This window comes from Phaenicophaeus curvirostris, chromosome Z, assembly GCF_032191515.1.
Source record: "Phaenicophaeus curvirostris isolate KB17595 chromosome Z, BPBGC_Pcur_1.0, whole genome shotgun sequence".
In the NCBI taxonomy this organism is placed as follows: Eukaryota; Metazoa; Chordata; class Aves; order Cuculiformes; family Cuculidae; genus Phaenicophaeus; species Phaenicophaeus curvirostris.
In genome coordinates this window covers 24,586,678-24,614,538 of record NC_091431.1, presented here as the reverse complement: position 1 = coordinate 24,614,538, position 27,861 = coordinate 24,586,678, and the positions used below count along the sequence as shown (strand labels likewise).

The following is a 27,861-nucleotide window of genomic DNA, read 5'->3' as shown; positions in this document are numbered from 1 at the left end:
CAGTTGTTATAGGTGATTTAAATCAGAAGTGCAATAGGGCTGATGTATTCTTTAGGTAATGTTTACTTTCTACTTGCGCAGAAAATGCATTCTTATTTATTATATAATGTGGAAAACTTTTTTCCTAGTTACAGAGAACCGCAAATGAGGTGAACACAGGAGTGGTAACAGATTTCTTGTTGACTCTATGAATACTGCGTGAGGAGCACCAGGATGGAGTCTGGCATGGAGGAGATCCCAGTTAAAGTTGCCATTCGAATCAGACCTCTGCTTTCCAGAGAAGTACTTCATAACCACCAAGTGTGTGTGAGAGTAGTCCCAAATACACAACAGATTATCATTGGGAAAGACCGTGTGTTCACTTTTGATTTTGTGTTTGGCAAAAACTCGACCCAAGAAGAAGTTTATACTGCTTGCATTAAGCCTCTTCTAGTGTCTTTGACTGAAGGATACAATGCTACAGTGTTTGCATATGGACAGACAGGTTCTGGGAAGACTTACACCATTGGCGGTGGCTACATTGGTAGGTTTTAGAAAGTTAGTTTATTCTCTATACTTGTGAGGGGTGTACTTGTGCAAATTAAACATTTAATACATAGCACATGATGCTACAGAATTTTTAAGGGCTAAAGAGAAAAGGTATTGTTAAAAAAAGATGCTTTCATAATTTATGTCATAAACGGTTCTAAAACCAAATTATCTAAGGAAAAAAACAATTTATAAAGTGCTTTTTTTTATTCACCATATTAACATTTAACTTAAACTAGAATTTCTTCCTGAAGGGCAGTGTTTTGGAGATTTTTGCTACGTTTATCTTACTTGAAAATGTCTGCTGTAGGCAATTAGCTGTTTGCTTATGCGTATAAACAGATTATTCTAAATTTCTTGGTAGGCGTTAAACTCTTTGTTTTCTTTAAAACCATAGAATCACGGAATTATTTAGGTTGGAAAAGACCCTTAAGATCATTGAGTCCACCCGTTAATCTAATACCAGCAAGTCCACCACTAAACCACATCCCTTAGTGCCACATTTATCCATCTTTTAAATGACTCCGGGGTGGTGACTCAACACTTCCCTGGGCAGCCTGTTCCAATGCATGACAACCCTTTGGCTGAGGAAATTTTTCCTTATTTGAGAGAAGAGACCAACACCTGCTTCGCTACAGCCTACTTTCAGGTCGTTGTTGAGAACAGTGAGGTCTCCCCTCAGCCTCCTCCAGACTAAACAACCTTGGTTCCCTCTGCTGCTTCTCATAAGATTTGTTCTCCAGCCCCTTCACCAGCTTTAGCGCCCTTCTCTGCAAACACTGCAGCTCCGCAATGCCCTTCTTGTAGTGAGGGGCCCAAAACTGAACACAGTATTCAAGGTGCAGCCTCACTAGTGCTGAGTACAGGGGTACAATAATTTCCCTACTCCTGCTGGCCACAGCATTTCTGATGCAAGCAAGGATGCTGTTGGCCTTGGCCACCTGGGCGCACTGCTTGCTTGTGTTCACCTGGCTGTCACCCAGCACCACTAGGTCTTTTTCCAATGGGCAACTTTCCAGCCACTCTTCCCTAGGCCTGTAGCATTGCATGGGGTTGTTGTGGTCCAAGTGCAGGACTTGGCCTTTTTGTAGTAAATACAGTTGGGCTCCTAATTCTGCTTACTTCACTTTTCTTTCTTCTGCTATTAGTTATTTAATGGTTTTGTACGTACTATTGCTAGTCAAATTCTTTAGGTAGTGGATGTCACAGCCTAAGGCTGTTCATAGCTCAGCAGTTTTATTTTTATGCATATATTTGCTACATTCATAATGAAATGTGAGCAAGCCTTTATTTTATTGGTATAGAAGATTCTTGCTATCCTTTCATGGGCAAACAGTTTCCATATTCTTCAATAAACAATAAAAATTATTTACGGAAGCATTATCCTATACTGAATATTAAAATACAATAGAGCTTGGCATTAGTGTTCCATATCTACAATTACTGTAGGAAGGAAATTATTGTACATGTTGGTCATAAATTTTGTCCCATCAGGTTACTTTGCCGTATTTAAGTGGAGTTCATAGTTCTCAAACCCTTGTGTTGCCGTTGCCATAATGAGTAGGAATAAAGAAGAAAACTATACATTGAGAAGTGTAGATTTATAGTAGGCTCCAAGTTTTCTTGACTTTCGTGATTGGAATATTATGTAATTTAGAACTTAACTTTGCATCCTATTAATAATGGATGCAAACAAATATCCTGAACCCTCATAAAAATTTACAGAAATCCCCAGGAGCATTGAGCTCTTTGGAATCCTTAGTATATTGAGTAGCAAATCGCACAGACTTCTCTCAATCTTCAGTCTTTGTAATTTATGTGGCAGACTGACTGCAAACTTCTGTGACATCTTTGCTTATATTTTAGCATCAGTTGCAGAGGATGAAAAGGGCATAATCCCACGGGCTATTCAGGAGTTATTTCAGCATATTGCTGAAAACTGTAATAGTGACTTCTGTGTAAAAGTATCTTATATAGAGGTTTACAAGGAAGATCTTCGAGATTTATTGGAGTTGGACACCTCTGTGAAAGAATTACATATCCGAGAAGATGAAAAGGGAAATACAGGTAGGATTTCAGCTCTAAACTTTGGTGTGTTTGGTTTTAGCTGTGTGCCCAAGTTATTCTGGCTTTCTCTTGAAAAAGCTCATTCGTTATTAATACTAGAAAAGAGTTAAGTTTTCAGAACATAAACTCATTTTAGCTGAACTGAAGTAATTTTGGGTTTAGATGTTTGTGAATGATATAGATGTTCCATCAGAAATGGAAACTAAACGTGAAGTAGAAATACAGTTATTGGTTCTGCAGATTCTGTCTAGAAACATGATAGTGTGTGATTATTCACTTGATTAAGTATTTCAAGGTTAAACCTTTGCTTCTGCCTTCATAACTATAATTGTTAAGCCACTTATACTGTAAGTATCTGACCCCTTTTACTGTGAAATGAGCAGAAGAGAACGTTTAATTAAAAGTAGCATCTTGTATACATTTGAAATTAAAACTTATTCTATAGTTCTGTCCACTACATGAAAATGCTAGAAGAATGCACTGCTGAAGTATTTTATTCTGAAACTGTATAATTTGTTTTGGGTTGCTTGTTGGTTTTTTCCTTATTATTTATATTCTAATTATATTTGCTTTAATATTAAGATGTTGATTATTATTTATTGTTTTATCTGTAGCTGAAAGAAGGGACTAATTCAGCACAAATCTTGCAGACAATAGCATTGCTTCATAAGGACTCCACAATGTATTTTAAACTAATACTCTTCTTCAGTACAGTACAAGTCAGCTTCAATTGATTGTTCTTGGGCATTTTCCATCCCTCCTTAAAACAAAGGACAGAAAATGTGCTTGGTAGGGGTACTTGGTAGAAGCACACTTTCATGTTAATAGATTACTAGCAGATACTTGTCCAAAAGGCCCAACTACTGAAGCTATATAGAACAGAAATTCTGGTTTTGCCCTAGGCTAGGAATCATTTCTGCTACAAACATCTTTATTTTTAGTCTTTTTTTTTTCCTGGCTAGCAAAATATCCCTCGAGCTTACTTTGCTCATACTTTTTCTAGGTAGCACTAGGTTGTAAACTGCATATGGCAATGTGTAAATGAGTAAAGCTGTATATTGTGTTTAAGATATTCTTTCAAATGCTGTGACGCAATACACATTAAATATCTGCAGGTTTCAGATGTATTGTACCTCATGCTTTTCACATACAGACATCTTATTTTTCTCTAGCTACATGCTGTGACCTCATAATAAAGTGGGCTTGTATGTTTCTCTAATTTGTTTTGTAGTTTGACTGTTCCTAATTGCTGTAAACTTTTGCCGAAGAGTTTAGAATTAATAGAATTATTCTCACTTTCTTTGTTTTGGTGTTTGAAGTGATTGTCGGTGCTAAGGAAGTTGAAGTAGAATGTGCAGATGAAGTGATAAGCCTGTTGGAAAGTGGCAATGCAGCTCGTCACACAGGCACAACACAAATGAATGAGCACTCTAGTCGATCTCATGCCGTTTTTACCATCAGTATTTGTCAGAAACAGTCTGCAGAGTCCCAGAAAAATACTGATGCTGCACAGGATTCATCTTGGAAATCAGTCCAGATGATTGCTTCAAAATTTCATTTTGTGGATTTGGCAGGATCAGAGAAGGTGACAAAGACTGGAAATACTGGTGAACGCTTGAAAGAATCAATTCAGATAAACAGTGGTCTGTTTGCCTTGGGAAATGTCATCAGTGCCCTTGGAGACCCTAAAAGGAGAAGTGTACATATTCCATACAGGGATGCTAAAATTACTCGTATTCTGAAAGACTCCCTTGGAGGAAATGCTAAGACTGTCATGATAACTTGCATAAGTCCATCCTCATCAGACTTTGATGAATCTTTAAATTCCCTGAAATATGCCAACAGGGCCAAAAATATTAGAAATAAACCAGTTATAAATTACAACCCTGTTCAAGACCGGATTAATGAAATGGAACTTGAAATCAGATTGCTTCGGGAAGCTTTGCAGAACCAGCATATCAGTAATCAGTGTTCACACAATTTAAATCCAGAAAGAACTCATATCAGTTCACTTGAGGAGCAGCTCACTCGGCTTCAGGTTCAATGTTTCAGTTACAGAAATTGTGTAGATGAAGCTTTCCTATTTCTGGTTGATTTGAATAATGATGTTAGCTTAGAAAAAAGTCAGCAGGACTGGTTGCAGAGATGGATCTCTATGGTACAGGATGTAAGGAAGGAAGCACTTACCATGGGAGAAACTGACACGGAGACGTGGACCAGCCAGGAGCCACATCACATCACAATTCTTCAGCTAAAGAGGGAACTAAATAAATGCCAGGTATTTGATTATAAGCTGGTTATTTAAATAGCTATGTGAAAGAGCAGTCTGCTGAATCTTGAATTCCATTTCAAAAGAGGCACTGTTGTTACGCTTACCTGTACTAAATTTGACAATTTGAATTTAATTCACAATCTTATTTAATTTTATTTCTCTAATCCCTGGGCATGGCTTTATTTTAATGGATGATTGAATAGACAATTATCTTAATCATGATAGAGATAGGTAAAGTAATGTTATATTTTGGCTTGTCGGTTTCAAGATGATTCTATGAGGCCGAGCTGTTTTATCTGTTAGATTTTTGGTTTTAGCTATGCAAGTGTGCTAGGTCTGAAGTTAATTTTCTTCATAGCAACTCACAGGATGCTGTGATTTAGATTTGTGGCCAATACAATGCTGATAACACAGTAACATTTTAGATCTTGCTGAACTGTTTTTGCACAGTGTCAGGTCTTCTCTGTTTCTGCCTCCCAGAGAATATATTGGGTGGTGCACAAAAGGTTCAGGATGCAGACACACAGGCAGGCAGATGACCTGAACTAACCAGAGAGAGCTTTCATGCTACATAACATCATGCTCAGCAGTTAAAAGAGAGAGGAGGAGTTTGAGGGAGGTTAGCTGTATTTAGCCTGGGAGCTGGCTTGGCATCGGTTAGCCTTGAGAGGTGCTGAGTGATTGCCTTTGCATCGTTTGTTTTGTTTTCTTTCTCTTCTTCCACTTCACCTTTACTTACTGAACAATATCTATCTCGACCCACAAGTTTTCTTGCTTTTACTCTTCCTTTGCTCTTCTCTCATCCCATCGGGACTGAGGAGGAAGGGAAATAAGTGAGCAAATAGCTGTGTATGTTTAGCTGCCTACTGGGATTAATCTACATCAGTCCCATTTGGCACCCAACATGGGGCTCAAGGCCTTTGAGATAATAACAGATGTGATTAGAGTGTGCTAGATTAAACTTGTAGCTGTTTTACCTGTTTAGGTAAGTTGTCATTTGAGTCGCTGTTGCAGATCATCATGCTGGTATATTTTCTTTGGGTGCTGACTTGTGTGTTTCCTGGAATATTCTGATGCTTCATTCCTTTCTTGCCATCTCACAGGCTCCACGATTGTTTTCAGATTTTGCTATTTAGTGTGTTATCACTTTGTTTTCCTTTGCTTGGGATAGTTATGCTAAAACCACTGGCCTTCAGCATAGTCTGATATTTGGGTTCAACATCACTGGTGTCCCAGTCCTCCAAGAACCATCTCATGGACAAACCCAGAAACTGTGCCTTTCGCCTTTTCTCCTCCAAGAGACATTTTGTGGAGTGAGGAAAGAATGGCACCTATGACTTCCTCTGCTCAGGACAGGTTTTCATGGCCGTGAGGTAATGGCTTCTCAGTTCCTTCAATACATGGAATCAGGCTGGTCATGCTGTGTGTGCTCTGATTTTGATTGTTTTTTATAAGGTTAAGCAAATTATTAGGGATGCCTCACAGGAACATGTATTAAGGTGACTGACTGGTCCCTGGAGTGGCAGGGTGTATGGAAGGAGATGGACAGGTGTGTAGGACTGTACTGCCTTCAATAACTTGGGATTTTGTGCCTGAACAGGCTTGTAAACTCATCAAGCAAAGACACCATTTGAAAAAGTGACTTCTAAAGTCACTTAGAAGTGACTTCTAAAGCTGCGTTGGGATCTGGCGCATGCCCATTAAGGCTCTTTCCACTGCTCTCAGAGATGTAAGAGGATCTCCTGACGTAAGAGCCCACAAATGGACATTGCAAAATTCTCTTGCTCTGAGGCTACACAAAGGGACACTAAACCAGAGAATGAACCCTCAACTGCTATTGTTGCTCCTGTAGTCAAGAAGAAACAGTAGAAGCAGAGGTCAACTCAGTAAGAGAAGAAGCAGCTCCTCCTCAGAGTGGGAGAGAGGAGGAATCAGAAGAGGTAGACTATTGTGCAGCGGGGCAGGGAAGAAAGAGATAGAAACCATAAGAGGCAGAAACTGTGTGGTCCCAATTCATGACCAAACTGCATAGTAGGCAGAAAGATTTTGGCTGTCAGCAGGATGAGTGAACTGCTACTAGGTTCCTCCAGTGCTGGATAACGGGGCTAATAGTCTGTAACTAGAAGGCAGGGATCTATCCATGTGGGTTTGAACCCTATGCCTGTGCCATGGAAAGACCATGCTGGTGTGTAGCAGACTCACACTTGTGAATAGTTCTGGTAGCACAGCCTGAGCAAGAGAGACACATGGGCTCCTTTCATGATGTAAAGACTTCTCTGATTGGGAATAGGGGGACCTTCCCTCTGGCCAAGTGAAGGAAAGGGACAAGTGGACTTACTTTGGTTTTAGTCAGCTACAGGCTGGTCAGTCTCACCTCTGTGCCTGGCAAGATCGTGGAGCAGATCCTCCTGGAAACTTCTGAGGAACACAGAATAATAGGGGCAAATTTTGCCTGACAAATTTGGTGGCCTTCTACAATGGGGCTACTGCATTGGAAGATAACGGAAGAGTAACTGACGTCATCTAGCTGCACTGGTGCAAAGCATGAGTTTCTTCTCTCTAAATTGGAGAGACATGGATTTGACAGGTGGACCACTGGGTGGATAAAGGATTGGCTGAATGGTCACACTCAAAGAGTTGTGGTCAATGGCTCTGTGTCCAAATGGAGACCAGTGATGAGCAACATTCCTCAGGGGTCAGTATTGGGACCAGTGTTTTACATCCATGGAGACATGGACAGTGGGATTGAGGGCACCATCTGCTGATGACATCAAACTCTGTGTTGTCATCGGCATGCTGGAGGGAAGGGATGCCATCCAGAGGAACCTTGACAGGCTTGAGAAGTGGGCCTGTGCTAACCTAAGGCCTTGCTGAGTTTAACAAGACCAAGTGCAAGGGCCTTGGGTGCGCCAAGACCTGGGATGGTGCAATCCCAAGCACAATTACAGACTGGGTGGAGAGTGGGCTGAGAGTAGCCCTGAAGAGAAGGACTTGGGGATGCAGATGGATGAGAAGCTTAACGTGAGTCGGCAGCGGGGGAATGGTTTTAAGCTGAAAGAGGGGAGATTTAGATTAAACATTAGGAAGACTCTTTTTACTGTGAGGGTGGTGAGGCCCTGGAAGTTGCTTAAAGAAGTCATGGATGCCCCATCCCTGGAGGTGTTCAAGACTAGGTTGGATGAGGCTTTGAGCAACCTGACTTGAGTAGTAGGTGTCCCTGCCCATGGCAGGGGGCTTGGAACTAGATGATCTTTAAGGGCCCTTCCAATCCACACCACTCTATGATTCTGTGATTTTAATGACATAGTACAGATATTTTACAGAAATGACCAACAGAGTAAAGGAATGATACCTGTCTGTAAATCAGAGGAGAAGAGGGTAGAGTGCTTGCTGAGGTAGTATTGGATAGAGTAGGAATTGAGCATGACATAAATGGTATGCAATATGGAGTGGAGATTGTATTGGCTTTGGCTGAGACAGAGTTACTTTTCTTCATAGCAGCTCCCAGGGTGCTGTTTTAGATTTGGGGTTAACCCACAACTACTTCCAGTTGTTTTGTAAACTCAGAAATAATTTTGAATCATGCAAATAAATTAGTCTTTCAGCATAACAAATGCTACAATGCAGGTGATATCAGAATTATCAGTGTACTTAACTGAATACCCATGAGCTTGCAACTTATATCTAATATTATCTAATACCATGTATGTAGTATACTACTCTATCTAATACAATGAAGTTCGAAGTACCTCATCTATTACCATTAAGTAATTTCCTAACCTGTATTTATTCAGCAATGTCTTCACCAAGAACATCTGCATTTCCATTTCATTATCATGCCTTCAGCTGGCTGATTTTCTGAACTATTTAAGATTTCTGTCTCATCACTTTTCTAACAATTGCTGTTGGGTTATACATCAGCTTTCTGCTTTTTGGTGGCATCACACTCTAGTTTTCTAGCTGAAGTGAGAATTTCAAAACAAGATATGGGATTCTTAGCATACAGATAGCTCATGAGGATCTTGTCATGGTGGTAGCTCTGATAAGCTCTTTCTCAGACATCAGGTAATAGTGCTAGACAATGACCTAATGGGGAAAAGAGCTCTCAGCCTTCTTCAGCATAATAGTGTCTCCTCACAGAACTGACACATGATCAGATAGATAGTTCTTTTTGAGGACATCCCCATATACATTTAAGAAGTGCATATTTTGAATGTACTTAATTAAAGTATTGACTGTGAATAACAATCCAAAATAATGCAGATTAGTGTACAATAAGTAGAGCCTCAAATGAAAACCAATTTTGTAACTTAAAATACCTGTACACTCGTTTGAAACTGGGTGAAGTTCTGAGATAAGATGAACAGCTCAGAAAAACTGAGTCTGTCGTGTAGCAGGAAACATGCTCCAACAAGTTAGAATTTTATAACATCCACCTATTTTCAGTTTGCACACCAAACTGTGATAAGCCTCTAGATTGTTATCAGGCAATTGTATATACAAATTCTCTTTTCTTTGTTCTCAATCAATCCAAATCACAGCTTTTTTTCTTATGTCTTGATTTCCTTTTGTAGGTTATTTTAAACCTCTCTTTTCCACATTCAAAGCAGTATAAAAGCAGAGTTTAAACTTAAATTTCCCCATACGGATATGGTGTGCACAGCTAAGAGTGTATGGTAAGGGAGAGGCTAGAATAAGCAAGACAGTATGGACTCTACAGCAGGGCTTACATATGGACAGTTTCTATAGCTAATAGTGGACGTATTTGTGTGTGTACATATGTATTTCATCGCTGACAGCTATGATTGCCTGGGTAATATTGTCCTGCACAAAATAAAAATCCTGGCATAGTGAGTTAGCCAAGGCTAATGCCCAGACTCTCACCCAGCCACTCACTGACCTCTTCATTGTCAGGGCTTGGGGAGAGAAAGTAGGAAGATCAGTAATTAGAAGGCTTGTGGGTTGAGGAGATTGCTTACCAATTAAAAAAACAGTCTTGAGGAGAAATTATTTAATTTATTGCCAATTAAAAAAAATTAATTACTCATTTGGGTAGTGGGGAACAAAAAGACAATCACAAAAATGATATCTTTCCTGCCCCCCTTTTCAAGGCGTTACTCCATACTCTCATCCCTCATTGCCAGGTGGTGCAGGGCCATAGTGGGGAGGTTTATGATCAGTACATAGTGATTTCTCTCTGCTGCTCTTTCCTCCTCACTCATTTTCTCTGCTCAGCATGGGCTCTGCGTGGGCAGCTCTTCTTTCACGAACACCCATCTGCTCCACCTCAAGTCCTCCCTAGGCTGCGGTGTGGGTATCTGCTCCACCTCCCCCTCTTCCTCCTGGTGTTTCCTTTGCTCTTTCTCACTCTTTTGGTTCCCTCTTCTTCTGCCTGTCTGGCATTCTGTGCCTTTTTTTAGATATATTATCACAGAGGCGCCACTATCTTGGCTAAGGGGCTCAGTTCTTCCCTGTTGGTGCGTCTACTGGAGTTGCCTGGAGCAGGCTATGTCAAGCATGAGGCAACTCTGGTCTCTTCTCACAGTTGCAACTCCTGCTGTCGCCCCCACCAAACCCTCCACACTTACACCCAATACAACTGAACAAATATATTCTGATTTTAGATATGTATTTATAATGTGATATGGACAATATGCTACTTAGTTTTCCATTGCTTCATCCTGCTCCACCACCTGTGAACCTTCTTTTTTTCCTGCAGTTGGCTTAGCTCTGCATAGTGATGCAGCCGCAGCAGATGACAGGATACACCTGTCAACTACATTTAGTAGAAACATTTGCATTGGTACATAAACTTTGGAAGAAGTTTTATCTCTAAAGAGATACTAAGTTTTTGATTGCATTCTTAAACGCTATTAAGAGTTGTCTTTTCTCAGAAGAAAGATGTAGGCAAGCTAGTTATACACTAGCATCCAATTTTAAAACAATAACACATGATGCTTTCATACTTTGTATTTAGCTAATACAGGCTTTCTGGAAGAGTAACAACACTTGGAAATCTCCTTCACTCAGTATTGGAATTTTTATCCACAAGAGCAGCTGAAGAAGCATTCTTATGGTTTCTTTAGGCTGTTATCTGAGTTGCGGAATGAGGACAGCTGTCCTTACTTTTTCATTTGAGAAGATATGAATCTTATGGTTGATGCTGAGATCTTGTGGCTACATCCTACAGCACCACAAAGAGAATAATTGGATTTAGATATTTACTTCAATAAAGCAGCTTTGGTTATGGAAACATTATTCCCTTTGGAAGAGAGAAATTTGTTAGAAGAATAGATGAAACAGAAGTGAAGAAATAATTGGTAGAAACCACAGATAACCACGTAGACCATTTGCCATATATAACTCGGAACTTTGCAGTTCTACTTAAGACTTTTAACAACAAATGAAGTTTGGGGTTTGATTTTTTTTTTTCTAGTTTTCCAACCATAATAACAATTATATGCTCTTCTTCCGATCTGAACTCTTTATTTTTTTCTTTATCTAGCAGGCTGTAGTTACGGATGAAGAATTACTTATCCAGAAAGATTATGAACTGCAGATACTGCGGAACCAAATAAAGACATTACTACAGAAAAATGAAGAACAACTGAAATCTTTAACAGAAGCTCAAGACACACATAGATTACAGGTATTTCTCTGGGATACGTTACATATATCTGCATTGAACCAACCTTCCACTACAGGAGTGCATTCATTTTTTCAAGAAAGGTCCCACAGGATTTCTTTGGGTATAACTACCTGTCAATCTTAGGGGATTTTGTTTGAATTAGAGCTGTATCAATCAATGAGTTGAGTTCATCTACTGGATGAAGCACAACAGTGCGATTCCTGACGCTTGTATATGAGCCTATCTGTGCCACAGCCTTCCTGTATACCACAAGGTGAATCATTCACACTGTGCTTCCTAAAGCAGATCACACACCTCTCTCCCTAGATGTGTATTATTGCTAAGTAGTTTCACAATGATTAATGAATTAAGATTGAAAGACTTTAAAGATTCTTTAGAATCTGAAAAAGACTATAGATTCTATAGAATACTTTAATTAAAAGCTTCAGTAGAAAGGTATTTTGTTATAGCTTTATTAAGAATTAAAGTATTTTTCCTTTTTGACTTTATAAGACAGAATTTAATCCTAATTTTCTGAACATTTATTGTTAGAGAAAACTGATTCTGCCTCTTTCCTTCTATAGATTTTGTGCTTGCTAATGAAATTATGATGAGTTGTAAGTGTACAGCATTTCAAGATCCAAAGAGCATAAATAGAATAGTTAATATACTCCTGGTGTTGCCTGTCATGTGGATGATAGATAAATTGTTGTCTATTTTAAAAAGAGAAAAGAATGAGCATGGCTAGCTGGTACTCTTCTCCTTATTCTACTTTTTCTCCTTTATCCTTTTCTTTGCTGATGGCTTAGGAAGACTCAATGAATGAAATGTAAGTATGCTAGTCATCATCTTTTTCTTCTCCCTGTCACTTACTTTCTTTTCTGTCACCTCTGGCTAGATTGATTTGGGATTTTTTTAACCTGTACAGCATAGTGTCAACTTATTGCACTGACATAATGTATATATAAATTTTAGAGAATACAAGGTAGAGGTAATGAACAGAAGCAGTGACACTGCAAGCAAAAGATCATGATTGTTTCAGTATCAGAGCTGAGAGGAGCTTGAGGGTTGTCAGATGCCGATTTGCTACTTCATCCACTTAACTACCAGTTTTCTTTAAAAATAAATAAAATAGATAGAAAAATGAAAAGCAAACACTTTTGTCAAATTTTTTAAGTTGTATTCACAGGATTATGTGATTTAGTGCTACATGATAGAATAAGAACTTTAAAGGTAGCGTGTATTAGATAAATGTTTATACACGTACGTATTTATGTAACCGCTGTTGCACTCTGGGATTGTACATACAAAGGTTATCAGCGACAAAGAATCTTAAAAAGGTTAAATAATAGCTTCAAGGAAGATCAATTAGGCTTTACTGCTTCCAAAATCATAACAAATATGATATTCATATATATATATTCTGTTTCCTATGACACAAGAATATTACTTATTTCATTCAAACAAAATGTCAATTTGCAAGGCATTGCCTACGTGTGTTTGAAAGAAACTTGCAATTTACGAGAACAATATATAAAGTATGAATAAGAATGTATTATTGAAAGTAGGAGAATGCAAAATATCTTTCATTGAATACTATCAGTTGACTATTGCTAGCTACTCTTCAACTTCCCTGTTATTACTAGGCCAGATTTTAAAGGTAGTTTGAAGGGAATTGAAAGAAATAGAAAGGGTTGAAAATGGATATAATCTTGGTCTTGGGGATGAATCAGTTTAGGTAAGATAAGTAGATTTGAACAATGTACAGAGGCTGCTGTAGGAGAAGCAGGTAAGTTCATTCTCCGAACTAGCATTGCTAGCGATGATGAGGCTGCATAAGAAGGAAAAAAAGCAGTCCATACAAGTGATCCTGGGGATCATGTACATGTTGATTAACATAATGTTTAAAGTGGAACTACTCAAAGAGGAAGCAGAAGCCTGTATACATGTTCAATTAATTACACTCAGATCATGCGTTTAATTTGAATGCTTTTGTTGAATTACCATTTTATTTCTCCATAAACACATATACAAAGCAAGCACAGGCTGATAAGTACACCATATACTTCTCACTAGTTGCCTAGATAGGCTAACATCACTTACCTGGGATAGGTCTTTCTAACAAAAATGTGTCTAAAATTTGTTGGAGTTGAGGCGTGTGTTAGACCAATAGTATGTCACAGAGTTTTCAGTTTGTTGCAGAATTTGCCTCTGCATTGCAGAAGAATTTAGGGTCACTGAGTGATTTACAAGATTCATGAGCTTTGTAAGGAATTTAGAAATGGTGAATATGATACAGAGCTCATGATCAGCAACAGTTCTGCTTTGTTTTTTCCCCCCATGAGAATGAAAAGATGGTGGAACAGCAAATGCTTATTGATCAGCTAAAAGAAAAAATAGAGAATTTTACAGATGTGAAAACTTGTGACTTTTCAAATGCTTATGGAAATGAGCTAGCTGCTGTGGCATCTGCGAGAAGGCCATATAGTGTCCCACTCACAAAGAGTCTGCTTCGCTCCCTTCACCCACCTTCAGGGACAGAGACTCGAAAGGTAACGTGTACATAAATATTACTTTTTTTCCCTTTACTTTGTAATGTTCAGTAACTAGACTTGAGGTGACAAATTATTTTGGCTGTTTAACTGCTGTTTAACTTTCTATTGAAGACTCTGAAAAATTACTTTTTTCAATTACTCTTTACAATACGCCATGCCACAATTGTCCAGAATGTTCAGGGTTAAAATTATAACTTACAAGTGCTAGAGCTGTAGTATTTTTTGGTGGTTTACTGGGTTTTTTGCACATGCTGACTGCATTGGATAGTGAGTAGCTGACAGTGCCTTCTTTAATATTTGGAACAAGTGTTCTAAGCTCGTGCAGAACCTTTTGTTACAAAGGTATTAACAGTTGCTACAAAAAAATCTCTGTAATTTTGCTTACAAGCTCAGGCGATGACAGACTTTTAAATTTATTTTTTCTTTTAAATATCAGTAAAGAATTGCTACATTGTTGCAAGTGTTTCTACTCATCACTTTTTTTGTGTGTGTTTTTTGGCAGACGTATATGAGCCCCCCTGCCTTCTCCCTGGCCAGGGTAATGGCAGAATTCCGCACTCGCAGCCAGATGATGCTCAGCAGCATAGAAGATCAGGATAAGGTTCTTCACTGCCATCTCTCTGATCAGAGTGATGAAGAGGAAGAAAAAACAGGCAGCAAAAAGAAAACTTCGTTTAAGTAATTTTTTTTCGTTATTCTTTAATTTTTGTTACAGACAAATGTATAGCAAAGGTAGTATTACTTACCTAATCCTGCCGTAATATGAGGCCATTTCTAATGTTTCATGTAGTAAACTTATAGGACCAACTGGGCATATTACAAAATAAATTTAATAGGTTTTTGATTTAATAAAGATTGTGTTGTCCTTGTTTTGAGGCTAGAATCTTCTGTGAAGATCGGGGGAGGGTGGGTGGCTGCGGAGTAGATGGGAAAGAAAGTACAAATGCTTATGTGAGTTTGGGATTGTCCTCTGTTGAGATCATGTACTTTACATGAACCTTAAGGAAAAAAAATCCCTGTGTGTTTAGAATATAGCATGTTTTTCATTCTTCCTTAGGCGTTTTGCAAACCGAACATGGACACAAAAACAGGCTTCTCTGTGCTGTCTTCCTGACCTAAGTGACATGAAGTGTCCAGCAGACGAATCTGATTTATCCAATAAATCTGTGCTACAGACTGACACAACCACAGGTAAAACAGAAGTCATGAGAGCAAATCTTATTACAGTAGCAGAATGTAAGAATGCAAGAATGTCTTTAGCACATGTAATTATTTTTCCCAGCAAATATGTGTATTTGATACAAATTTTTTTTTTGTTGTTACAGTTCAACATAGGCCTTTGAGATTGTCGTCTTCTTCCCCTTTCTGAATCTGATGTCAATGACCTAAATGTTTAGTTAATACTTATTACCTGGAAAGCACTTCATACAGTAAAAAGCTCTTTAGGTGCAAATCTTTAGTATTGCTTCAATGAAAGAAAATAGTTGCTATTATCTTATCAGAGATGCACAGAAGTGGTTTCAGCAATATTTTCCTTTAGGGTCTTGAAGTGCTGCTGCATGCCATCTTTTCTTTTCCTTTTTGGACACATGGCAGGGAAAAGACTCTGTGCTATTCTCTCCTTTTGATTCTTTTACTTCATAAGGAAGAACTCCTCACATACAGTGTTTCAAAGCACTATCTCCAGATTTTTCCATGTTGCTTTGTTTTCTTTCAAGGTGAAGAGATTGACATCCTCCAGAAAAGTCATGTTGTCAACATGCAGAAGTTAAGGAATTCAGAATTGAGACTCACCGAGGCCAAGCAAAAACTGAGAGAACTTGCACTTAGTATCAAAATGAAAGAGGAGCTTATTAAAGAATTAGTAAGAACAGGTAACTGGCTCCTGTACAGAAAATTAAAATGAAGTTGTTCAGAAGCAAAAGAAAAGGCACAAAACTTCTGAAGTCCTGCATGTCTTAGTTTTTATGCAATTATCTTATGCAAGAATACCTTTAATAACTTAAAGATTTGTAGTTTTCATTAATTACTTGCTATAGTTGCACTCTGCTATGATACACAGATGTGTTTGTTAAACATTTTTTGTGCTTTGCAGATTATTGCTTTTATCAATCAATAATGTATTTTTTCATGTATGCTCAGTGTTACTGTTCTTTTCGCGGACATGTATTTGTCACATGGTGTCTGGGATAGGAGAGAAGATACATCACTGTCCTGGGAATGTAAGCATTCCTAGCACTGCAGTAGAGAAGCAGGAGTCAGAAGTGAATGAGGGAAAAGGTCAGTGTCGCTGCTAGCTGACATCCCTTATACATATGTCCTGTTATATATATGCATGCCAGAAACTAATCATATGATGACAGTAGGATCTTCATTCCTTGAAGGATTGAAGGAAGAACCCCTTCAACTGCATTTTTCTACTTTGCATACTGGCTCTTGGGGTTGTCTCTTGGCACTGAGAAAGATTCTGTGACCCACCCCCAAAATAGCACTTTGGGAAAGATTGCCCAAATGGACAAAAACTAAAGTAGGCAGAAGAACTTCACTTTTTTGGCACTCAGATGGCACTTTATTTGGTGACATCACATGACTCATGAAGAATTCAGATTTAAAACTCCTTTGTTCATCCGCATTTCAGGGTTAGAAAGAACTGTATGTTTCTTTAGGGTTGGAAAATGTCTCAGAAATTGTTGGTTTAGTCAGATTGAAGTAAGTGATGATTAGACTACAGAATTTAGTGCATTTCAACTGATAATCTTGCTGGTTTTAAACTGTTTGGATATGATGTCTTTAAGGTAAGGATGCTCAGTCTGTAAGCAGGCAATATTCTTTGAAGATAACTAAACTGGAGCAAGAATCTGAGCAGGCTAAAATGGAACTGGCTGAAACAGAAAAGCAGCTTCAGGAGCTAAAGTGTAAGGAGCTGAGAGACATTCCTGAGAAAGCCACGTTACAGAAAGAGTTCTGGAAGAAGATAGATACAGCTAAGTTGAAAGTACAGGTATATTTGACCTGACCATTAAATTTGCAAATCTCTGCCTCACTATCACCATTGAACCTTAATACTCTTGTTAAAATTCTCACCAGTTTTACACATTGGAAGCGAATTGGATTGAAGTAGCTAAAGAGAAACTTAATTCTATTGTAATGGGAATTCTATTTAACATATGAGGTCTGACACAAAAAAAGCCAAGACTAACCCTAGAGATTGGGAACCAAAAGTGGGAGGGGAGAGCAAAGAGATCGTTATAGAACATATTGTAAACTGTCACAGTAAGACAAAACTCAGCTCAGTCAGTGCTCAAAGGAACCCATTTTTGGTCGGTAGAATATGTGCAAAAGAAACAATGGAGATCCTCAATATCCTTTAAGAAAATCATCTGCAGAATTGCTTTAAACGTTGGCAGCATTGTATGGAGTTGTGTGTCAACGCAGAAGGGAACTATTTAAAAGGTGATCATAGTTGATTTTCTTAATTTGTTAAATAAAAAGAATTACAGGCATAGTCTTATTTGTTTTGTGTCACACCTCATATGTGTGGTCAGATAGATACACTGTTTTCTTGGTAGGTAAGAAACCGAGAAAGAAGTGGGTGATATGACATGCTCGTACACCATTGTATGTAGTACCATAAAAGAACCTACAGAAGGAGATGATTACAAGCTTATTACCAGCCATAAGTAAAATAGCTGTTTTATGAAAATACTGTATAAATTCAAGCTCTAGGCAAGTCATCATGATGGTTAGCAGAATCAGGCCCAACACAGTCATACTTGTTTGGTATTGACGTCCTGCTTTTAAATTCTGCTATACCTAAGTTTAAATTCTGTGCCTTTTGATCCTAGAACAGTGGGTCAGACAAGCACTGTACAGAAAGAGGTAGCTGGCTTATTGACTTCAGCTCAGGACCAGCATTCTGGCACCATTGTATCTCTGCACAGAGCTGCGATTTGTGTTAGATTTTACTAGTTTCATGGCATTTCCAGGCATGAAAGGTATCTTCAGCCTTTCGTCTTGCTTGAGATTAGTTCTGCTTGTGCCGACTTTACCAGATAGCTCAGAAACCACAGAACTAATGAGTGACTGGAAAGAAGTTAATAAGTTTTCCTGACGCTAAGAATTCAGTGAAATAAAGAATGAAGCTGAGTCGTAATCAAGTTTTCCTCCTATTAAGCTGAGCTTTTCTATGAACATTCAGGCCCTACAGAAGAAGCAGCAAGACACTAAGAATCTGGCTTCATTATCTAACCAAAGTGAGAGACAAGCATCAGAACTTGAGCAGAACGTGGCCCAGATGAAGCGTCAGCAGACCCAGCTACAGAAGAGACTGTGTGAGGAGAGCAAAAAAAAGAAACAACTTGAAGCAGAGGTTCAGCGGGACCAGCAACAAATTAAAGTAGGATTCTTCCTATTTCTTTATGACAAAGAATGAGAGGAACAAATCTTGCCTTTATTTATTACAGACAATAAACAATACTGCCAGACTTTCCATAGTTTTAAGTAATTACTTTCTTGATAAATGCACTGAAGAAATAATCTATAAACATTTTCACAGAAATCTTCAGTTTGCCTTTCTCTTTCAGCATTTTTTTTTTATTACATGATGCCTTCACCCGAGTTGCAATTTTACATGTAAACTTATGTGTAAGTTCAGTATTTCAGCATATGTCCTTGTGTGGACTCCGACATTAAATGCATCTTAAAAACAAACAGACCAAAGCAGGAAGAATGGTTTGGTTTTTTTTTTTTTTTCATTTGTTCATAGGAACTTCAACTGAAGATGAAGCAACAACAGAAGATCCTTAAACTTAAGGATAAAGAGATAGCTGCATTTAAAAAGAAGACCAATAACTCAATGGGCACTTCGCAGAAGCTTCAGGTAACTAATCTGTTCCGAATCTGAGTGGGCCTTGAAAAAAAAAAATTTTTTCTTCATCCATAGTCACCTTTATAAAGTGTTTAGAAGAGCAGTCTGTCATAGTTTTGTCTTTTTTTTCTGTTGTAGCAAAAACTGGGGAGCATAGTCTAGCAACTCTTGTACTTCTTTTAAATGAAGGAAAGGAGAAGTTCTGATATCCTTTCTTTCTATGATTTGTCAAAGACACTGATTCAGAGACTGAAGAATTCAGGTTTGATTGTCTGGTGGTTTCGAGGGTGGTCCTGATCATCTACGTTATGAACATTTCCTACAGAAACAGTGGGGAGGGTCTGTTTATCAGGGACTGTAGTGCTTGGATGAGGGGTAATGGTTTTAAGTTGAAAGGTGTGAGATTTAAATTAGATGTTAGGAAGACGTTCTTTACTGTGAGGGTGGTGAGGCACTGAAGACAGGTTGCCTAGAGAGGTCATGGCTGCCCCATCCCTGGAGGTGTTCAGGGCCAGGCTGGATGAGGCTTTGAGCAGCCTGATTGCATGGGACGTGTCCCTGCCCATGGCAGGGGAGGTTGGAACTGGATGATCTTTAAGGTCCCTTCCAACCCAAACCATTCTGTGATTCTGTTCTATGGCTCTATGATTCTATAGTTTGTTTGTTTGTTAACCCCTCTGATATGAGTGACAGAGGTCTATGTTTTCAGTTATTTCTAACAGGGTTAGAAAAGTAGGTGTCCTATGCAGCAGTGCTGCTTACAGTATTTCAGATGTAGACACTGGAACACAAGTTTCATGAGTGACCCAAAGTCTTTAAATGAAATTTTAGAAGTTAAATAAAGACAACTTTTAGCCTTACCACGATATCCACTGATAACTTATCCACTGATAACTGTGACTTCAGAATAAATTTATAGGGGACTGTGCTAGCTGGATCAGAGTTCTCATTTAAAGTCTTTCTTTCTGTATGCATCATAATTTCTGTCACTTAATGTTTTTCAACAAATAGCTGGTCTTTGGCAATGAGGATGGGCTAGCTGAATTCACATGGTACCTTCCAAACCTAGTTGCTGTGATTATATAGAAGATGTCTATTTATGTAATTATTCTTAGAAAAGGAATACATTACATTACGGGCAAATTTGTTTGTACAAGATGTAATAATGTAATATTGCTGAGCTTTTTTTTAATTCAGTCTAATTTCTTTATTATTCTGAGTCAAGATTTTGTTGCAGAACTAATGTTAACATTAGAAATGTCAATTCCTTCTACGGTTTAATCAGTTATTCTAAAAATGGAAAACATTAATGATAAAATTCTGTCACAAAAAGTCCTGCTGAATTAATGCTCTCTGGATGTGTATTTAAACTTCAGAAATTAGAAGAGCAAAAGAATTGGCTGGATGAAGAAATAGAAAGAATTCTCCAACAGCAGCAACAGCTAGCAGAACTGGAAGAAGATTTAAAGAAAAGAGAAGACATTGTAGCCAAAAAAGAAGCACTGTTGCAAGAGAAAAGCCACCTGGAAGTCAAGAAACTGAGATCTAGCCAGGTGATTTAAGGAAAACTTGACACCACAGTTATAGTGCTGACTGAAAGACTCAGGGGGAGGGGGCGCAGATAGATAGCAGAAGAAGCTCAAGCCATATGGTCACTGCTACTGTGTGGCTTGAGCAAAGCAATATTTAAAATGTGAATAACACAGAATAATAATTTTTATTCACTTTTTCTCCCCAAAATTCCAATAACTAAACAAAAAATATCTGAACTGTGGAGTTCTGTTATTAGCATTGAATAATATATCTAAAAATGCTCAGTCCCTTTGCAAATTAGAGAACGTGACAGCAAAACATTTGCATTAGTTATTTTTCAGTAAAAAAAGTGAATAGATATGGAAGTACCATTGTTAGTTATAAAAACTAGCCCTTTTAATTTTTAGTATTTAGAAAACTGTACACTGAGCGTTTTTCTTTTCTTTCATCTTTTGAGTAAATAGTAAATTTTATGGTAGTTGCCCACTCAAAATAGATGAGGCCTCACTGCAAGAAGCAGGCAAGTCTTTCATGGCAGCATGTAATGGTCTTCCTTATCTACATTTTTCTTACTGGATGGAGTATCTCAGTTTTATATCTGTGGTTGCTGTGGTTTTTTTAGGCTTTAAACAAAGATAGCCTGAACTTGTCCACTCGCTTAAGTATGCTGGATCAGGAACTGTGTGATAAAAGTATGCAGCTTCAGGGCAGCACCACCGAAGATAAGACAGACATTTTGGAAAAAATTCAGGTACTCCAGGTGGAAAGAGATCAGCTGCTCAGAAGAAGAAATAGCGTGGATGAGAAACTGAAAGATGGTAAAGTGTTGTCAAGTGAAGTAAGTAAGCACCTCTGAGATAAATATAGGTTTTAGGTAGTGTCGTATAATAAAGAATTCCAGTCAGAAGCTAAAATGTCTCCAAATATTAGATAAGCTAGAACCAAGGAACTGAGGTTGGGTACTTCTGTAAAATAGCAGTGGTAAAATACTGATATGAAAGCCCTACTTGCATACCAGTGAATAAAGTTTACATTCAGAGGAACTTAACTCAGCTAGTGCCTTGATGAACTCCACTGGCTCAAGGATCATATAATCAGAAATAAGGGAACCAGAAGGTCATCAGTTTACCAGAGGCAGATATTTTAATGTCAGGACATAGAACAAGGCAATGTATATGCATAGTGATGCCCCTTGGTTTTTTTCATAGGATTTTGTGAAAAAGCAAACTTCACCTGAAGGCCTCCATATTCTTACAGTGAAAATAAGTCATATTACTTGGATGGTCTACACTTGAATTGATCAATATAATTACATTGAAGAGACAATATATTCATAAAGAATGCACGTATTTGTTTTAGGTCTTGAAAAACAGTATGAGTGTGTCATTGGGGTGATACTGTGCCAGAGAGAACCCTACTTGCCTCAGTTCTTAAAGTCTTGTGCAGTGCTTCAGGTTATGCATTTCTGCTGCTTTCCTACACAAGCTGTGGTCACCAGACTCCTTACTGACCTGATCCATTCATCAACCCAACAGAAAACTAGCACAACTGAAAAAAAAAATGGTAGAAGCCAAACTGTGAGGAAGATGAGAGAAGGCTGAAAAGGAAAACAATTTCTGGTTTTGTGATGAACCACTTGATTGACCTTCGTATCATGGAAGGGCTACAATGGCAGAAAAAGACAAATGTTCCAGATTTGTGATCTAGTTCTTATTTTTCCTATTCCATTCTCTGTATTACTACTAGTAGTTTATCTTACCCTTAAGTTTAGTATAATTCTTCAGAATGAAGTTAAAGAATGTCTAATATATAGAAAGATTAATTCTACACTTTTTTTCAAAAGCTCTCATTCATGTTTTTCTGTAGGAAGAACATGTCCTTTTCCAGCTGGAAGAAGGAATTGAAGCCCTGGAGGCTGCTATTGATTACAAGAATGAAAGTATTGAGAATCGCCAGCACTTGCTTAGGTCATCTGCTCAGATTCTTTCACAAAGTGAGAATAATGTAATAGGAAAACTGGTTTCCCTGTCTGCTGCAGAGCTCAGAGCTATCCTCTTCAGATATTTCAATAAGGTTTGTTTTGGCTAATGAGTAATGTTTCATCCTATTTTCTCCTACTGTTCTAGATAATGAAACAAAATGGTGTCAAGAAATAAAAATAAATGTAACAATCTTTTGAAGACAATCTCTTCAGATTACATACTTCTGCTATTAATTCACCTATTTTAAAATTTTTATTAACCTAAATAGGATACTTGCTTTTTAACTTTGTATATCTGGTTTCAGGGTCATTAGCTTAAAAGGTGCTGCAAATCTGGAAATTTCCTTGCTCCTTTCCAGTGCTCTGCGTTGCTTACTTTTAGAGCAGTGACATATCTAAATAGTGATGTACTGAAATTCTTCCCAGCTGCAGGCTTGATAAAATTTAGGCTGGTATTCTTTTTTATTTCTAAATCCAGTATAAACTCTTTTTGCCTACACTGCCTACAGTATGTACAGCCAAATACTAAAGAATCATACTGATGTCTGAAAATATAAAAATGAAATATATAAAGACATGGTGCATCTTTGTGACCTTGGGTGGACTTTGCATGAACCTTTGGTGATCTTGTAAACAAGAAGATTTGCAAAATCTGGAAAACACTCTTGTTTCAGTTTAAATTCCACACAGGGTATTAGGAAAATCCACTAGTCCATGTGTTCAAAGTGTTCTGAGCTCATTTCTAAAGTGTGAACTTACAGCAGCAGGTAAGTCTTTTTCCAATATAAGTTTATGTATCATAGAGACCATTGCATTTGTATGCTTTAATCTGTTAAGACGAAGGGTGAAAACTTATATGAAAATGGTTTGATAAATCAAAAGAAGTGTACTTCTTTTTTAGATTGTTGGCCTACGTGAGTCAGTACGTAAATTACAACTGCAGACTGAAGAACAGGAAATGAAGGTCATAGACCAGCAAGCCATAATACGTGAATTAGAATCTGCACTTGAACATGTCAAGGTGCAGTGTGATAGACAGCTGACCCTACAACAAAAAGAACATGAGAAAAAACTACAGCTAATACTGCATCATTTTCAAGGTATCTGCTTCTTGAGAAGGATTGTATGACAAGTATTAGCTTCAGTCAGTACTGAGAAATATTATATTCCAACTGAAAAAAACCTTTAAGATTCAGAGATATATTTTGGCTGTCACTAAATCTGATGTTGTGTAAGATGCTGAGGAACAGACATATGGTGTCTATGAATAGAAAATTGAATATTTTTTTAAAGCAGTATCAGAATTGTAGTGTTTTCATACTTGCTGATTTTGGAAAGCTGAAAGATAGTGGTCCTGATGGTATCGATCTTGTAAAGACTTCTAGTAAAACCGAGAAACAGGGTTGGCATGGTCTTTTTGACCCTGTGTCACACTAGTTAAAATATACACACTGTAAGCAAAGTGTCAGCGGGATACATGACATATTCTGTCTAATGCTAGTTAGGCATCTTTGTACAGAGATATTTGGTTCTTAAATTACTTTTACTTGTCCTAGAACAAGATAGTGAAGGTATTGCAGAAGCCATGAAAGGATATGAAGTGAAAGTCCAGCAACTGGAAAAAGACTTGTTTTTCTATAAGAAAACCAGCAGAGAGCTGAAGAAGAAATTGAAGGGCCTCCTTGGAGAGTCATCCCATCAATTATTGGCATTCGCTAAATGTAAGTGTATTATCTTATAATACTTATGCAATTGTCAATAGACCATTTGAAGGGTGGTGAACACACAAGTATATCACTTCTACTGAACTAACTGTTCCACAGTTTCAAAGGAGAAACAACATTGGCTTATAGATGTAGCAGTGGTATAATGGCAGCTTAAATTCTTGTTCTGTTTTCTCTGGATTCTAACATAATTACAGCGTCTCCATCCTCAAACTACTGTGGTCAAGAAAAAAGAATTTCACTAATTTAAAGGGTCTGAATGACATAACTAATAGCTTTCTCATATGCCATGCTCCCAGCGCTTGATTTCATAAAAGTTACTTACTGTGAGATTGTCAGTGAAGAATTCCATACTTTCTTTCAGTTACTAGCTTAGTTATGAGCTTTAGTTATTTACTTAGTAAGAGGATATATACACCTGTAGGAAAAAAAAAAGAGCTTTGTAATATGATTCTGTGCTTTGACACACACAAAGAAAACCAACAAAACAAAAAAACCCAAATGAACAACCAGCTACTTCTGTAAGTTTTTAATTGTTCTGTATCCTACTTTCCCAAATCCTAACCTGCAACAGAACTTTGCAGGTGAAGGAGAAAAGAAGCTTCAACTTCAGTCACTATTTTCCTTGTCTCACACTCCTCGATGCCATCACCTGTACCTCACATGCACAATACAAGTTTCTTGGCTTTCTTTGTAATTCTCAGCATGACTGGTGCTTCCTCCCAAAAAGGCTTCTGATTCTTCCCACTCAGGCAGTGCCATGCTTTCCTCACACATAGATGCTAATCACATGCCTGCTGCTCCCAGAGTGAATTAAGGCTCAGCCCTTGCCCACTAGATGAGCCAACACATTCATTACTATAAAGTACACTATCGAGCTGCGAACATGAATATTGTAGAGGTTAGATTAGAAATTAGTGTGGGAAAGACTATTCTGTGTCTAGTGTACAAATAAGCATGTAGTTCAGGGTATGTATCCATGTGGGAAACATCCATCCTAGCCAGACTGTAGCAAGGAGAAGAAGGGAGAGGATTCCTGTGAATTTCAAACTTTTGCAAATACATGTTTGTATGTTTTGTGATAAATACTTTGGGTTTAGCTATTTTTCTTTTGAATATGTTTTGAAGCATGCTGTAATACAATATAGTAAAAGCACTTTATAATTTTATGCTGAACTTTAAAGCCTTGTGTGTATATTACAGTCAACTTGCAGAATGCGTTTTGTCTGTTGTCCTAGCATAATTGCTGACTGGTTTTGAATATACAAATAATTTCATATTTGACTGTCATGTTTCAGGTGTTTTGAGACTGCCAGTTACAATACATTACAAGTTAGAATGGTGAGGCCTGTATTAACAGCACTTGGTCAGGGTGAAATAACAGCTGATACCTCTGATGTTTTGTAGATGAAAAACTTTTTAACAGAAAGGAAAAAATGTGAGGTGCTGATAATTTTTTACCACATTCACACTACAAGTTACTGATGCTGCAAAACCGTATTGACTAACTAATATTTCTTGATGGCAAGCACTCAGGACAGTTGTAACTTTTAGCTACTTCTGATAAATTTCTTTTTAGATAACAGCGCTGCTGACAAGGCATCCAGTCAATATGAAGCAGAAGTTGCTTCTGCAGAATTCAAGTCAACAGCTAACTCTGAAACCAGTAGTCAACCAGGGAAAATAAAAGAAACAGACAGAACAAATACTTCAAGAACACAGCAGAATTCATACAGTCTTGGAGAAGATGTTCCAGAATTTGGGTGCAGTAAAGAACATTTGTCAAGCAGTAGTGATGACAAAACAGGAACAGATGAAGATCAGCCTTCAGCATCTCATCCTTATCTACCTTCTGTCACCCAGAGAAGAGAAGCCATTACACACTTTCAAGGAGTAACTCCAGTAAAACTATCTCGCCGAGAGCTACGTTATATTCCTCCCTCTGAATTATCTCTGAGACGCTCAAGCCTTGGAGCTGGTGTCAGTTGTATTGCTCCAGATACCATTGAAATGGACAAAAAGTCTAGTGTCCCTAAGACGTAGTTACTTTCCATTGCAGTTTTTACAGATACTGCTACTAAAGCAACTGTATTAGATTTCTTTGTTCATGGTCTTGTTATGTATCAACCATGGATAAATTAGTAAATGTACTTTAGTTCTTACTGCTCACTCTCAAGTCATTAGGTGTTATGCTCACACAGTTTCAGTGAATCTGAGATGGATTTTAATTAACACGATCTCTAAGAACTTTCATTCAAAGGCCTTTTAACACGGAAAGAATTATTTATATTGGTTTGGAGTTTTTTTGCAGTGACTTCAAAAATGTAGAAGTTTTTCAAAAACTGCACTGAAGTGCACTGCACTTGTGTAATTTGGGTTTCCTAGAACAATATCGTACTTCACTTTCTTGAGTTAGAAAGAAAAACAAACTATTTAATTTATTTTGGCACATAGCTAGAAAATTTATTTGCAAGACTGTCACCTACTGTTGATAATGAGTGGCTTCTGTTTGCTTTTTATCTAAGAACATTTTAAACAACCCATGTTTGAGATTGAAATCAGTACGTAAAGATAAATATATTCCTGAAGAGGAACATAAAAGTACTTACTTTTCTTTTTTTCTTCTTTGCAGCTTATTTATGAAATTACAATAATTGCTTATTTCACTTTCAGGTTTTGTTTGTTGGGCTTTTAAAGAGTCACACTTAATAACTCAAAGTGTGATATTTATTTCTGTACTACTAAAATGGAAAAAACAGAGGACTAAATTCAGCATCTCCCAGGTAAGCTGGGTGGACCAATGTATTATTTTATTTGTACTAATTAGTTATGTCCTTTCACAGAAAAATTATTCTTCTGGATTCCATATCTGCTTCAGAGGAAGCACAACTACACATATCCTTTAGTTTATGGCTACACTGTTGTTGGTACTGCAATCAAATCTTTTTTGTAAGAGGACAGTCATCACTGAGAAGCATACACTTAACAGCTGCACAACTTGAAAGGAGAACTAGAATGTCACATCTAAATGAGATTAACACCTCTAACCTTGATTCTCTCCTACATAAAATGTGACAGGACTGAAAGTAAGGTTAGTTTTATTTTAGTGCTGGACTTCAGCCAGTCATGTATGAAAATGTTGTCTTAGATGTACTTAGGAAAGGACTTTTTGCTTTCTGTTGTTGTCTAGGTAAGGTTTCATGTATAGCATGTGTTTTGGTTATAGTTATGAAGGAACTGCATTTTTCCATGTAGCAAACACAGTTCAAATCTTTTTAGACTATGAAAATGCTATTACCGCTTGACAAACAGACATATTGTCTTGTGGTACATTTTAGAATTTTCTGACTAGGCTGCAAATCATTTCATTCTAATTAGATAGATAAACTGCTTAACATGTCAAATGATTGTATCTTTCACAATTACATCTAATTATTGCCTATTGCTCAGCTGAATTGTGAGATAAGGATTGGAGTGTTTTTTGGTTGTTTTTTGGACTGGGCTTGGTTGTTTTTACTGTCATGGAAGGACTCACTCTTAATGAATGTTAAGTTTAATATTAGTGTATATATAGTTCACTTAATGTTTCTAGTTAAAAAGCAATAAACAGAAAGAAGTAAATACAGTTTCAAATGTGTACTTATTTGCAACATCTCTGTATTAAGTGAAGGAATTGTTGAAGGCATTTCTTCTCAAGATAATACTG

The 27,861-nt window shown here is 37.6% G+C and overlaps 1 protein-coding gene across 2 annotated transcripts; it reads left to right on the top strand.

Annotated features, from left to right (window-relative positions):
- The first annotated feature begins 135 nt into the window (after positions 1-135).
- KIF27 (kinesin family member 27) lies at positions 136-27,861 on the top strand. 2 transcript variants are annotated; one of them, XM_069880156.1, is made up of 17 exons: positions 136-523; positions 2,395-2,595; positions 3,915-4,873; positions 11,376-11,516; positions 13,841-14,047; positions 14,553-14,728; positions 15,108-15,241; positions 15,769-15,924; positions 16,846-17,051; positions 18,249-18,446; positions 18,816-18,929; positions 20,294-20,470; positions 21,073-21,288; positions 22,317-22,523; positions 23,333-23,531; positions 23,988-24,152; positions 25,735-27,861. In XM_069880156.1, the coding sequence occupies exons 1-17, from the start codon at positions 214-216 to the stop codon at positions 26,196-26,198; spliced, it is 4,230 nt and encodes a 1,409-aa protein (XP_069736257.1). In that variant the 5' UTR covers positions 136-213; the 3' UTR covers positions 26,199-27,861. The 2 variants fall into 2 exon arrangements, with proteins under 2 accessions (XP_069736257.1, XP_069736256.1); XM_069880155.1 differs by having other exon boundaries at positions 11,373-11,516.

Bases quoted from the DNA above. Each gene is read 5' to 3' on its own strand.
- KIF27 (XM_069880155.1), top strand. From the start codon at position 214: ATGGAGTCTGGCATGGAGGAGATCCCAGTTAAAGTTGCCATTCGAATC. The intron at 2,596-3,914 runs GTAGGATTTCAG...TGGTGTTTGAAG, and splicing joins AGATGAAAAGGGAAATACAG to TGATTGTCGGTGCTAAGGAA. The intron at 14,048-14,552 runs GTAACGTGTACA...GTTTTTTGGCAG, and splicing joins CAGGGACAGAGACTCGAAAG to ACGTATATGAGCCCCCCTGC.